This window comes from Acomys minous, assembly GCF_964271855.1.
Source record: "Acomys minous genome assembly, chromosome: 5".
Taxonomy (NCBI): domain Eukaryota; kingdom Metazoa; phylum Chordata; class Mammalia; order Rodentia; family Muridae; genus Acomys; species Acomys minous.
In genome coordinates this window covers 71175298-71188458 of record NC_140494.1, presented here as the reverse complement: position 1 = coordinate 71188458, position 13161 = coordinate 71175298, and the positions used below count along the sequence as shown (strand labels likewise).

General features: G+C 39.7%; 1 protein-coding gene across 1 annotated transcript in view; it reads left to right on the top strand.

The window, feature by feature from the left end:
• DYNC2H1 (dynein cytoplasmic 2 heavy chain 1) overlaps positions 1-12608 on the top strand; it is a 181813-nt gene extending 169205 nt beyond the window's left edge. The window contains exons 86-89 of the mRNA XM_084783098.1: positions 4898-5007; positions 5930-6011; positions 9138-9254; positions 12045-12608. Coding sequence (XP_084639224.1) covers positions 4898-5007; positions 5930-6011; positions 9138-9254; positions 12045-12203 — 468 coding nt within the window. The 3' untranslated portion in view covers positions 12204-12608. The remainder of the gene's footprint in view (positions 1-4897; positions 5008-5929; positions 6012-9137; positions 9255-12044) is intronic.
• Positions 12609-13161: the final 553 nt, after the last annotated feature.

Sequence of the window (13161 nt, the reverse complement as noted above, 5' to 3'; positions counted from 1 at the left end):
GTGAGATGTACTGTTGTATGTAATAGTAGTAATGTTAGGATCAATTTATATTATGTCCGTTTAGCAGACCAACAGTATTAGGGCCACGGCCTGTCTCGCCACAGGTATCAGGCGTGGCTTTCATCGTGTGGAAAGGGCCCTAAGCCCATGCAGGGAGTCTTCGGTCACCACCACAGTGTTCATGCCACTGTCTCACCAGTGGGCGTGTCTTACCAGGCTAGTCATCATCCTAGCTTTCAGGGTTCACAAGCAGATAAGATGGATAGTTAATTTTCTTGTCAGATAGTGTACATAACATCTTCTTGCACTGTGAGAGCTAACCAGTCAGGACAGCTTCCGGGTCTGTACCAGCTTGATTTCTCCATGTCCTTTGACCAAATGTGGTGTCTTCAGCAACAGTCTTACGATCAAGTCTGGAGAGCAACCCTGTGTATTGGCAATAGCTTATAATGGTTGGTGAGCTATGAGGCCTAACTGGCCAACAACTCCAAAACAGGTAGCCGTTCCTAGCACTGGGCATTTTTTGTTGTCAGTAGCTTGTGGTATGTAGTAGGGACATTGTTGTCCCATTATAGGATAACCCCTTTATGTCTTATGAAGCATCTGTAGTACTAAGCCTACTTCCGTGTGACTTTTTCCTAAAGACTTTTAGTGTTAGTCAACCCCTCCTCATGTTGCCTTCTCTGCCTTGTACTCCCACTGGCTACAGTGGTTTAACCCATCTACTCCTGTTATTCTGTTATTGAGCCTATAACATGGCATTCTACCTCCCGTCCCTTGAAAGTCCACCCCTGTGGCTCCTTACTAATTTCTGACCTCTATGCATATTCCAGATAAAACACATAGCTGAAGAGTTAACACCAGCATCCACAAATGAGAGAACACACACAAAGGTTGTCTTTCTGGGTCTGGATTACCTCACTCAGAATAATTGTTGCCAACTCCATCCATTTATCTGAAATTTCATGATTTCATTTCCCTAACAGCTGAATAATATTCCACTGTGTACATGCACTGCATGTTCATTAACCATTCATTGGGTGATGAGCATTTAGGTTCTTTGCATTTTTTGGCTGTGTGATAAAGCAGCAGTGATCTTTAAAAGAAAGATAAAGTGGCTATCTTTATAGTAGGATATGGAGTCCTTTAGGTTTATGCCCAAGAGTGGTCTAGCTGGGTCTTGTGCTATTTCTGGCTTTCTGAGGAATCTCCAAACTGATTTCTACAGTGGCACACCAGTTTGTACTCTAACAGTAAGTGCTTTCATTTCTCCATATCCATTTTTGCATTTTTAGTAATTTGTTTGATCTTAACCATTCTGACTGGTGTAAGATGAAATCTCAAAGTTGTTTTAATTTGCATTTTGGTGATGGCTAAGGATCATGAACGTTTTTAAAAATGTTTCTCAGCTGTTTATACTTTATCTCTTGAGAATCCTATTTAATTCCATGCTCAATTTTTAACTGGATTGTTCATTTTCCTTTGTTTAGTTTTTTTTTTTTTTTTTTTTGAGTTCATTGTGTATTCTAGATACTAATCCTCCGTCAGGTACATTGAGCCTCTTCACTCAAATGATGGTGCCATTGCTTTACAGAAGTAGTTGGTTCATGGGGGCTCACTTAATTTTGGTCTTAATGCTTGTGCTTCTAGGTCCTGTGCAGGAAATACTTTGCTATGTCTTTATATTCTGGTTCTCTACTGAGGTCCTTGATCCATTTGGAGTTGTTTTTTTCCAAGTGATTTCCTTCTCCTACACGCAGGTGTAGGTTCCTGGGTCACATGTGGTGCCTGGAGAGTCCCTGCGGGGAGCAGGGCTGTGATGAGCTGGCATCCCCGGCACGGCACACAGAATATGGAGAGGCTGAGAGGAGCAGTCAGATATTTACGTGGGTCCCCAGGCTGCGTGGGGTGGCTAGAAGGCCCCTGGTGGCGAATCTCCTTTGAGCCTTTCAGAGTTGGCTATGAGCATTTAATTTTGTAACAGCCATGTAAATCAGATTTCAGTATAGTCTGACTTCCATTGCATTTAAGTCTCATTTTCATATGTAAAAGAGGAGCAGAGAATTTCTGTAAAATTGGACAAAGATACAGAGGGGTGGTGTGTCTAGCCCGTACAACAACAATACTTGGTTGTATTATACCTGAAGTAGTTGTCTTCATGAGGAAACAGCTTTGTTATTCAGTTCTATGTAGCAGGTTCATAAAGAAAAAGAACTTTGCTAATAAGGTACTTCTTTAATGTCATTTTCTACTTTCTGTCTTTCTTCAGTTATTTGTGGTGTCTCATCTCCTCCTCCTGTAAGTGTCCGTCATCAAGTGCATGCTTCTCGAAGGAGTGCATACACTTGAAGGAGTGTAGTTTGAATGTATAAACAATCTTAGAGCTAGCTCTCCATGTTGCAATGCTTACAACTCTAGTTGACTGTTGGACCTGGTTGAGTGGAGCTTAAAAGTGAGACTCAAGTCTCATGTTTGTACAACTTTATTCAGCGCAGTGAATAGTTTATACTCTGAGGGTTACGAAGAGTCACATGAGTAACATGTACCATCACAAGGACAAACCACAAGTGGCAAAAAAATGTTTTTCCTTAGAGGCTTTAAAATGAGTAAACTAAACTAAATTCACTCCAATCCACTATACCTGGAAGGGGCAGCAAAGCACATTTCAAGAACAGTTCTGTGTTTTTGAAGAAACTAAGGCCACAGGACTCTTGTTCTCTTGGAGTTTTCTCACAAGCACTCAGAATTCCCAATGCTTGACTCAATTCTTGGACCATGTTTCAACATTGCAGTATTTTTAAATCTTCCATATAACTTTGGGAAGTCATTTCATTTATGGTATAGAGGAAACTATACTTGACCATCTGTAGGATGCGTTGTGACCTGAGCCAGGAGTTGTCCTTCCTGCAATTCTGAGGTTTTATGCATGTGTGATGCTTAAGAAATCACCTGGCCCATTTGTCAGGCCATCCTGTTGGCTTTCATTCACCAATCTCCATAACTGTATTTGTTACACGTCATGTAAAGAGTTAAAGCAATGAAGACTCTTGACTAGAAGTGTGAGTCTATCTGGAAGCCATCCAGCCATGGCAGTAGCCTGTGGCGTGAGGGAAGGAGAGTTGACAAAGAAGTTGTCGCATGTGCTTCTGCTCCCTGTAGCTTTGTTACAGCTCCAGTTTGTTTATATACATTTCTTATCAAAAATACTGCTACCTAATTCTTTATTTGCATGCTCGTACATCAGTGTAAGTGTAGTTTAAATGTGGAAAAAGGCAATTCTTTCCCCATCATGAGGTTTGCTGGTCGGTTATTACATTCATTAAAAGAAGCAGCATTACATGAGTCTAACCTATCAAATGGCTTTCTTACATTAATCTGGCTTTAAGCTTAGTAGACTAACAAGCTCTTATTTTTTTCCATAGACTAACAATTTAACCAAAGAAACGTTTCCTCCTTGACTAATTATCTTAATCTAAACTTTAATGAAGTAAAAATCTATCGGCTACGCTAGTTTTTAATTAGTTTGAGCACATAAAAATCTACTTCTGACAACAACTCTTTTGGATATTAGAATTTAAAATTGATCTTAAGGTATTAATATAATCATAGTATAATTGTAAATATTTATATTAAATGATTTATTTAAAATAAGTTCTTGGCTGCTTAGCTCTACCACTGAGTTATACGTCCTCTGTTTAGCTAATAATGAAAGACAATTAGGTAAGATTTCACACAGCATTATTGTAAAGCATAGTATCTGTGAGAGAGACTTGTTGTTTATAAGAATCTCTTTAAATCTTTTATTAAAACATCAACACGTGTCCACTACGAGGCTACAGAGACATCCCTATTAGAGGGCTCTGTACTGGGCAAGTACACTGGGTCTGCTCTGCAGACATGAGACTGACGAGTGTTTGTTTGGATAGCAATGGGCTCATCCTGCTGAGCTGCAGCACTGTGACGGAGGCTGTTAGAGAACGCGAAGCTCACTGCTTTCTGCTACTATAGCACTCGTGGTTTTTTTTTAAGGCTGTTTATAAACCATGTAAAACAAATTACTGAGAAAAGGGCCATCTTTGAGTGGCTAATAGCTGACGTTCCTCTGTGTGGCAGCTGAAGTGATAGACTGCTTCAGAAAGCACAACAAACCACCTCTTAGGACCTGCAGGGAATCTTAGTAGAAGCAAGTCGCTTACTGCTTGCCTTTATTTCTTGGCTTTAATAGCTGCAGTGTAACCTGAAGCAAGACTTTTAACCTCATTGTGTCTTAAAGGGAGGCTCTAACTTGCACATGGTACCCAGACAATTGTTAATGAAAGTGTGCTATTGCACAAGACTGCTAATGCATTTGTTCCAAGAGGCAACATTTAAATTCTTTGTTTTTGTTTTTTTGTTTTGGATACAGGGTTTCTCTGTGTAGCCTTGGATGTCCTGGACTCCCTTTGTAGGCCAGGCTGACCTCGAACTCACAGCAATCCACCTGCCTCTGCCTACCGATTGCTGGGATTAAAGGCATGTGCCACCACTCCTGACAACTTTTAAATTCTTATCAGACATGCTGTGTGTTGCTGAGAGGAGAGGGTCCTCAGGACTCAGATTTGCAACTGTGTATCCAGTGTGCACTGAGCATGGATCCCAACTGCCACACAACTTGAGCTATCCCATTTTAAGCTTTATTTTGTACATATTTGTACATAGAAATTATTGTACCAGGAGGCTTGCTCATGGTGGATAGCTATACCAGATCACTGTCAGGCTTTTGCAAGGCAGAGGGGAAGCCTTAATGTTTTCAAGACACTATTTCAAAGCAATTGGAAAATGACTATCCAACACACTGGATGAAAACGGCTTATGCATAACTGTACATTTATATATTTGCTTTCCCTTCTCCCTCTAGAATTGGGTAGAGAGAGCTGAAAAACAAGCTCTTCTTGCTGACACTCTTGACCTGTCTGAGCTTTTCCATCCAGACACATTCCTCAATGCTCTTCGCCAGGAGACTGCAAGGTAGTCAGAATGAGTACTTTATGTTCCCCTCTGGTCATGTTGCTTTGATTGTCAAGAGTAAATTTATTCTTAAAACCTGTAAGAGTTTATTATTTCCCCTAACAGTTTAACTTTAATAACAGTCAACTTGGAGGGAGGGAGGAATGCAAAGATAGATACAAGTGAGGGGATAACAATTGAGATGTAATCTCAATAAATTAATTAAAAAATTAAATAAAAATAACAGTCAACTTTTACTCTCAGTATCATTGCTTTATTATAATTGGGAAAAATTAATTCCTAAGTTTGGTCATTTTGTTTATCCAGATTTAATGTCCACAATAGTAGCCAATGATCTAAGAGGCTTCTCTGGATAAGTTTCCTGGTGAATATAGACAGTGGTTAAGGTCAAACTGGTCTTTGTACCGGTGTCAGATTACAACATGTACATAGGCTGTTTGTAACAGGCAGAATATAAGGAGCATTTCTATAATATTCTAAGGAAGAAGTAGAAGTTCACTTATGAGACTGGTGTTTATCTTTGCTCAGGTTATTTTGTTCATCCAATAAAAACTTACTGAATATCTTCTATGTGTTAACATTTGAGTACCATGATCAAAATGTAGAATTTAAACTGTCAAAGGCCCTCAACCTAAGAAATGTGTAATCTCAAAGGAAGATTGACATTTGAGCAGCTGATATTAAAACCTTAGATATTTATTATACTTAATTTGGTAGCTTTTTCTTGCATATTGTAAATATTTGGATTGAAAATAGATATATTGTTACTTTACTTCCTAAGGACATTGCTTTATGTGTTTGGGGTTTGGATCTAGAGACTGCCCTCTTGGGCTTTATGCCTGATAAGTGCATACTCATTGCTAGACCTGTATATCTTCACCAAAGAGTTATTTCTCATAACATTTGCTGCTTACTCTTACAGGGTGATGGCCTGCTCTGTGGATAGCCTTAAATTTGTAGCATCCTGGAAAGGCCGACTTCAAGAAGCTAAGCTACAGATTAAGGTACTAATTTGGGATGCTTAACTTAAAATGCATCATGTTGGTGAAGTGTACGTTACTAACTCTTAGGCACCTATTCTTGTAAGATCAACAGATCTCAACTATAGATGACAATCTAATTGTGTAAGATTCAGCGTGAAAGACTTAAAATAAGATGTACATGATCTACTGTAAAATTTTTAACTCTACTTGCAGTATTTTGAAAAAACAAAATGTATCATGTGTTTTTTAAAATGTACTTTTAAATCATGACCACACATAAAATGAAAGTGCTTGAGAGTGGCTCTAGCTAGGTCAGCTCCACCGAAGGTCGGTGCTCACGTCTCTCACTATCTGCAGCTACTGCTGGCTGTGCCCTAGTTCACTTCAGTCCTCCTCCGTGTATGTCTCGTGTTCCTGAAAATGAGACTCTTTACGACATGGTCTTGGTATAGCGTGCCAAGAGGAAAATCTTGTTGAAAGTCCACCTGTGAAAGTCTTAATGCTCAAAGCAGATCAAAGCAAATGACAAGCTGAGTCTAAGGTTAAACGTTGGAGAAGAAATCCACTTGTAATGGAGCAGCTTTCAGCTCATTGTCCTTAAGCTGTAAGGACAGACTAATGGAGCATAGTGAAGTGATATCCCATGTCCAAAGAAGACCTCTTCCTGCAGAGAAACACAACTCACAGCATTGTCACCTATAAACATCATCCCAAGAACTGCTCCATCAAGTAGCAGAATGTTAAAAATATCTTAAGTAAATTTATGATTTGGTGTTGGACTGCATCCTCAGTCCCAGCTTGAACATGCTAATAAAATTAATAAATTCATTCCAAAGGCATAAAAGGCTTACTTCTAGAAATAAAAATACAGGAAAATATATTTACTTAGGATTTTCAAAGAGAAAAAAATAATAAAAACTTTAAGGGAACACTTAAAAATGACTAGTCCCTTAAAGTTTTTATATGAGAGGATGATGAGGAGGATGATGATGATGATGATGATGATGATGGTGGTGATGATGATGATGGTGGTGATGATGATGATGATGATGATGATACGTGTAGAATAACACTCCACTGATTCTTTTCTAGCTACTGTGCCCTTATTTCATTGCTTATCTAGCAAGTGCAATTTTAAATAGAGATTTGATATGCTCCAGTTCCAGATGATTTCCTACATGTTTTTTCCCCTGACAGGTTTTTATTTTTATGATTTTACATTTAAGATGTGATTCATCTGACTTTCAGGTACGAAGTTTAGGACAAGGTCCTTTTATTTTTTTTAACCTACTGATAGAGAACTGCTGTGGCAAAAAAGTTGAAAGACATTGAGACTATAATACTTACTGGCTTTTTGTATCCTTAAACTTTATAATATATAACATATCTATTTCACAGTAATACAAACTTAATTCCATTGATATAGAAGTATTCCTACACAGCCTGCCCCTCTGTGTGATATATACACAGAAGTATATGTACATCATACAAAACCACCAATATATTTATACTTATTACTAAGTAGGAAAGCATATATATATATATATATATATATATATATATATATATATATATATATATATATATATATATTCACACAGATTATCACATCACGTTTTGATATACCATTCCAGTGCTCTCATTTTTTCTTAGTGCATTTACGCTATCATGTGGCATCATTTTCTCTGCTCTCTACCTTCTTCCCCTCCCTCTTCCCTCCTTTATTTTCTTTATTTGATGTTGTGGACTGAACATAGGACCTTCCACATGTTAAGAAGTGCTCTAGCACTGAACTGCATCCCCAGCCCCAGCATTACCTTCTCATTACAAATAGCTTTGTGTTATTGTTATGCAGATTTAATTTTTAAAACTGTAGAAATAACAAAACAATTGCATACAGTTATATTCTTTGAGTTATAGAAATTCTGCTTCAATATTTCATGGGATTCTCTGCCCTAAGTAGGCTGGCTCATAGTCCCAGTACTGTGTGACTAGAAGTTGGGCCATCTGTCGGGAGAACTTATGTTACCCATATCAGTCTTCCATGTATAGGGCAGTGTGTGGGGTCTGTGTGTAGAACTCTGGCTGCAGCTAGTACAGGGGAGGAGAGTCTGTGGGCGACACGCTGCTCCTTGGTATGCAGCAGTCTTCACGGCAGTCATCTCAGGTAGATATTCTTACCATGTTTTAAACAGGGGGAGACTGAGCTGCAGCTCATTAATAAAATGGGTAAAACACCTAAATAAACACTTTGAATAAAAGATGTGCAAGTAGCCAGTAAGCAGAAGGAAGGGTCAGCTCCGCTGTTAGTTATGGAGGACGTGAAGACCTCGGCCCCACAACGCACCACCTTATACCACACAGGATGAGCATTTCTGTCAGTGGCCTTCCCTGTGATCAGTTGTCTAGAAGCCACAGCTCCCCGCTGCCAACCTCGCAGGAGCTATCCTAGCTTTCTACTGAGTGGGTGTCACTTTGTCCTTGTTGTAACTGAATCTGAAGCTCAGTCCTCTCAAGTGGGTCAGAGATCATTTAAGCCTGGAAGCGACTGTGTGAGGTAGAGTGTGCTTGGTGTCACACATATGCCATGAGGAAACACAAGGCTGTAACTGTAGCCTGTTGAGTGGCTGGGAGTGTGAGCTACCGCTTCGCCTGTTGCCATTAGCTAGGACAGTTAACACTGGACAAATGAATAAAATGGCCACAGGAAACCTGTAGCTAGCATTACTGCAAGAGCCATGTGTACCAAAAGCAACTGTAGACTGTGTAAGACTTTTTTCATTTGCTCTCTCAACTCCACATGGCAGGGTAAATAAAAAGTGTTGGAAGACACATAGGGACCATATGTTCATTCTTTGATTTGACTTCTCTCCCCCACTTCCTAAAAAGAATTAATTTGGCTTTTGTCTTTATATTTCTATTAACCTAATCCCAAAGCACCCATGGTTATATAGTCGATGACATTTGTGAATTTTTCTTACAATGTTAGCTAAAAAATAAGAACTCTGTGAACACTGGTTCAGATTTTGTTTTCTCCAAATAAAAGGCCCTAATCTGTTTTCACAGTATATGACTTAAGCTGCAGCGGTGTGTGCCTGGCACCTGAGAATTCAGTCATACTGTAACGTTCTCCCCGTTCTGTGGCAGGTCAGTGGCTTGTTACTGGAAGGGTGCAGTTTTGATGGCAACCACCTTTCAGAAAACCAGCACGATTCTCCCAGCGTGTCCTCAGTGCTCCCTTGTTTTATGGGCTGGACGCCACAGGTGAGCATTTGGGTAGACAGCTTCTAGTCCTGTTGGTACACTCTTGGACTTTACTTTTCTGTAAGGTATCATAGCTTTTGTACTTTTGGTTTCCTCCCCCTTTTACCTGTTCTTTAACAAATTTGTAGTCAGAATAGTTTAAATTTGAAGAGGTAAAGATGCTTGAACTATTTTATTTTAGAAACAGTTTTCTTTTAAAAAACAAACAAACAAACAAACAACAAAACAGTGTGTGTGTGTGATCAGCGCAAACTCTTGAGCTTAAGAACAGGTGGGGTGCGCTCTTACCCTCCTTTGTGCCTCTCAGACCAGCTGCAAGGCAGATACTTCACATGGCTTCAAGTGAGTAACAAGCCGCACAGGTCCCCCTTTCCAGTCAGGGGCACCGAGAGTCCACGGGTGTGGCGGTGCAGTGGGGATGCTGCTTGCCAGCTGGTTGTGGTGCTTGAAGAGTCTCCAGAGGTGGCTTTGCTGCTGGAGGCAGTGGGCCGTGGGGTGGGCTCTGAGCCTTAAAAGCCATGTGTCATTCTCAGTGTGCACTCCCTGTTTCTTCCTACTACCATTTGAAAGGTAAGTTCTTAGCTTCCAGTTCCCAAAATTATAATTTGGACACAGTAACCTTGCTGAACTACTTTCACCATTTATTAATGGACCTAATGCTTTACCCTTTAAGCAGAAATGGAGAAGAGAACTGAGTTGGTGACAGGAGTCTGGCACTCTCCTTATTCCAGTCCCTACATTTTTCAAGCAATCCATCCTTTCACAACCTTTGTTATGATGATATCCCAGAAGACGTAATTGTAATGTTCTAGACATTTGATATATATGTATTTCCTGAACTGAATCGTAAGCTGCACTGAAGGCCTTTCTTTCTGTACATGGACACAGCCTTTGTGACAGGTGCACCTGAGCACACAAAGCACCGTTACCTGGAGGGCTGAGTAGCTGACAAGTCACACAAATCGGAGATGACTAGGAAGGCTCAGGGCACGTGGCCTGCGCTTGTTGGGAAATGACCTATATAAAGTGCAGGTTTTGTTGTATGTGCAATAGGTTAAAATTCAGGAATGTCAAAGAGACTGAAGTGGCTTAGATCAAAGACCTGAGGATCTCAGACAATCCTCATCATGTGGGAAAAGATAAAAAGTTCTTTTGATGCCCACTTAAGAGTTAAGAACAAGATTTTAAAACATTTTCATGAAAGAAAACTATCTTATTTATCTTTATCATAGCATCATCTACTCCTAGCAGTAGGTGCTAAAAGAGTGACTTGTTCTAGATGATTTCAAAATTGGGAGAAATAGCAGTTCAAAAAATAAGGTGTGTACATGAATAAGGCTCCAACTTCCTCTGACATATGCAAGGGTCACATGCCTTTTGACCTAGGGAAAGAAAATACTTATCTTCTAGACAACTACTCCATATTCTGAAACCATGCATTTCCACCAGTGGTCATGTCTATTTTGAAAGGTAATAATTGCTTATGTGCTAATATTCATGGGCCATCCTTACCATGGGTAAACTCTTCTAATCCATTCCTGTAACCTTCTAGAATATTCTGTCTTAGTGCTTATCCCAACTCTAAAACAGTAAAATTTCACTGATTGGATGGGATCACAGGTTCAGTCCAAACTCCAGTGTTAGCTTTGAATTGGGAGCACCATTACAAATTTGTTTGAAAAATCTCTCTTTGAAAAAGATGCCTGTTTCTGAGATTCAGTCACTGGAAAACTCTAGACTGAGAGTGGTTAGCCATTATTGGAACCCAAATGATCTTTATAGCATCTCTCATGAAGGAAACCAAGGATCATCATAGCAATCTTTGGCTTCTGTGGGAGGCATTGCATGCAAGCCTTTGCCACCTTGGCACACTAGAGATCCTGTGATGCTACACTAGCAAGGGCACCAAACTTAGCAGCCAACTGGAACAGCTCGTGGGTAAAGATGGACAGACTGAGCACCAGCTAGATAATTGCACTGAACCACAGCAAAAATACCAAGTCCACAGCTAACATAGAAAAGCAGCAACACCACCTGATAACTCGGGAGAATAGTAGGGAAATGCATTGTGTTAAACATAAAGCGAGATTAGAGCCATTTATTTAATCTATCCCTTCTAAATTGAACTCTATGGTAGTAATAAATGAGAAACATAAATTCTTCATAGACTTACTACTGCTTAGAAATGTTATATTTTTATGTTTTATAGAAACATATAAATAAAATTGTATGTTTAACTTTCAAAATATTCCAGTACTTGGGGCTAAAGGAGTTAGTGTGTGTGTGTGTGTGTGTGTGTGTGTGTGTGTGTGTGTGTGTGTGTGTGTGTAAGAGAGAGAGGGGTGGAGGGAAGGAGAGGGAGAACACAAATGTAGCAGGGCACGTTGTAGAAGTCAGAAGACAACCTTGGGCATTCTTCTCACCTTTGAGATGTGTTTCACTTGTTGAGCACCACTGCACACACCACGTTAGGTGGACAGTGAGCTTCCTGGAATTTTCCTGTCTCCGCCTCCCCTTGCCCTAGGAGCACCAGGACTATAGCTGCCTGTACTATGTGTCTGGCTCCTGTGTGACTATTAGGGACTTGAACTCAGGTCCTTATGCATGCCAGTGAGCCATCTTCTCAGTCCTTAGGAAAGTTTTTAGAGCAGCCATGACTGGACATGAGTGAACTGCTGTGCGATATAGGAGTTTATTGTGCTAACTTGAAATGTCTAATATCTAACATAGCATAATTGAAAGGTTTGAATTTGTTGCTGTATTTTTAGACTATCGTTTTCTTTTGAACAGGGTGCATTTGGTCCATACTCCCCTGATGAATGCATCTCTTTGCCTGTTTATACAAGTGCTGAAAGGGACCGTGTGGTGACCAACATTGATGTTCCCTGTGGGGGCAACCAGGACCAGTGGATCCAGTGTGGGGCGGCACTGTTTCTTAAAAGTCAGTAAATCTGAGGTGGCACAGGACTTAACAGTGTGGCATTTGCTGCAAAGCAGTACACAGAGCGTTAGTTAGCCTGCACTGGAAATGCTAGCTCTGAATATCTGCAGTTAGTTGATGATCTCCGTGTGTATCTATGTTTAAAAATGTGTAATACCAGCACATATACCTTAAATAATTTCATACTAAAGTGGGGCATTTGGTGATAGTAAATATTTTTGTGAGGAAGTTTACTTTTTCAGTGGTTGGCTCAGATATATAAGATTTAAAGTTCTGTATTTAAGAAAAAGATAATAAAAATTTAAAAAAGAAGAAAATATTTTGGTTATCATTTTGTATAATTGCATATAAAATTGCTTTAGTCTTCTATAGTTTTAAATACATGTGTCACTCTGCTTTTAAGCATTGAACAATGTACAAAAGGTATAATGAATGAAGTATCTTCACAATTAAACTTGATGTCATTTCATTGTGTATCTTACATGATATAATACCTAATATTTTAAAGGTACAGAGGAGAAATTCACATGAGAATGTAGATAATAAGATCATGAAAACATAAATTCTGGCTCACCTTTTTAATATGTGCTTTGGAGCTTGTATTTCAGCTCTGCAAGACTCCCTGAGATCCAAGAGTGCAGTGGTGCTGCAGCTGAGTGACACTTCAGCAGCCTGTAGTTCTGTGCAGATGTCTGTCTCCTTGGAACAAACAACTCTTAAGGGTTCAGACTTGCACTTTGCTCTCAGGCAGGTGTATAACAGCCACTCTAGCCTACTGTGGATGTAGCTACACTTGTGACAATTCGGACAGGTTTTTGTTGTTTTGTTTTGCATTCCCCATTCCCCGCCCCCTCTGTCAGGAATGGAACACTCCACCACTGAGACAAATCCCTCACACTTGGCATTTATCATCAAAAAGAAGTTGAATACTTAGAGGAGAAATAAAGGCTGAAATAAAAGGAAAAA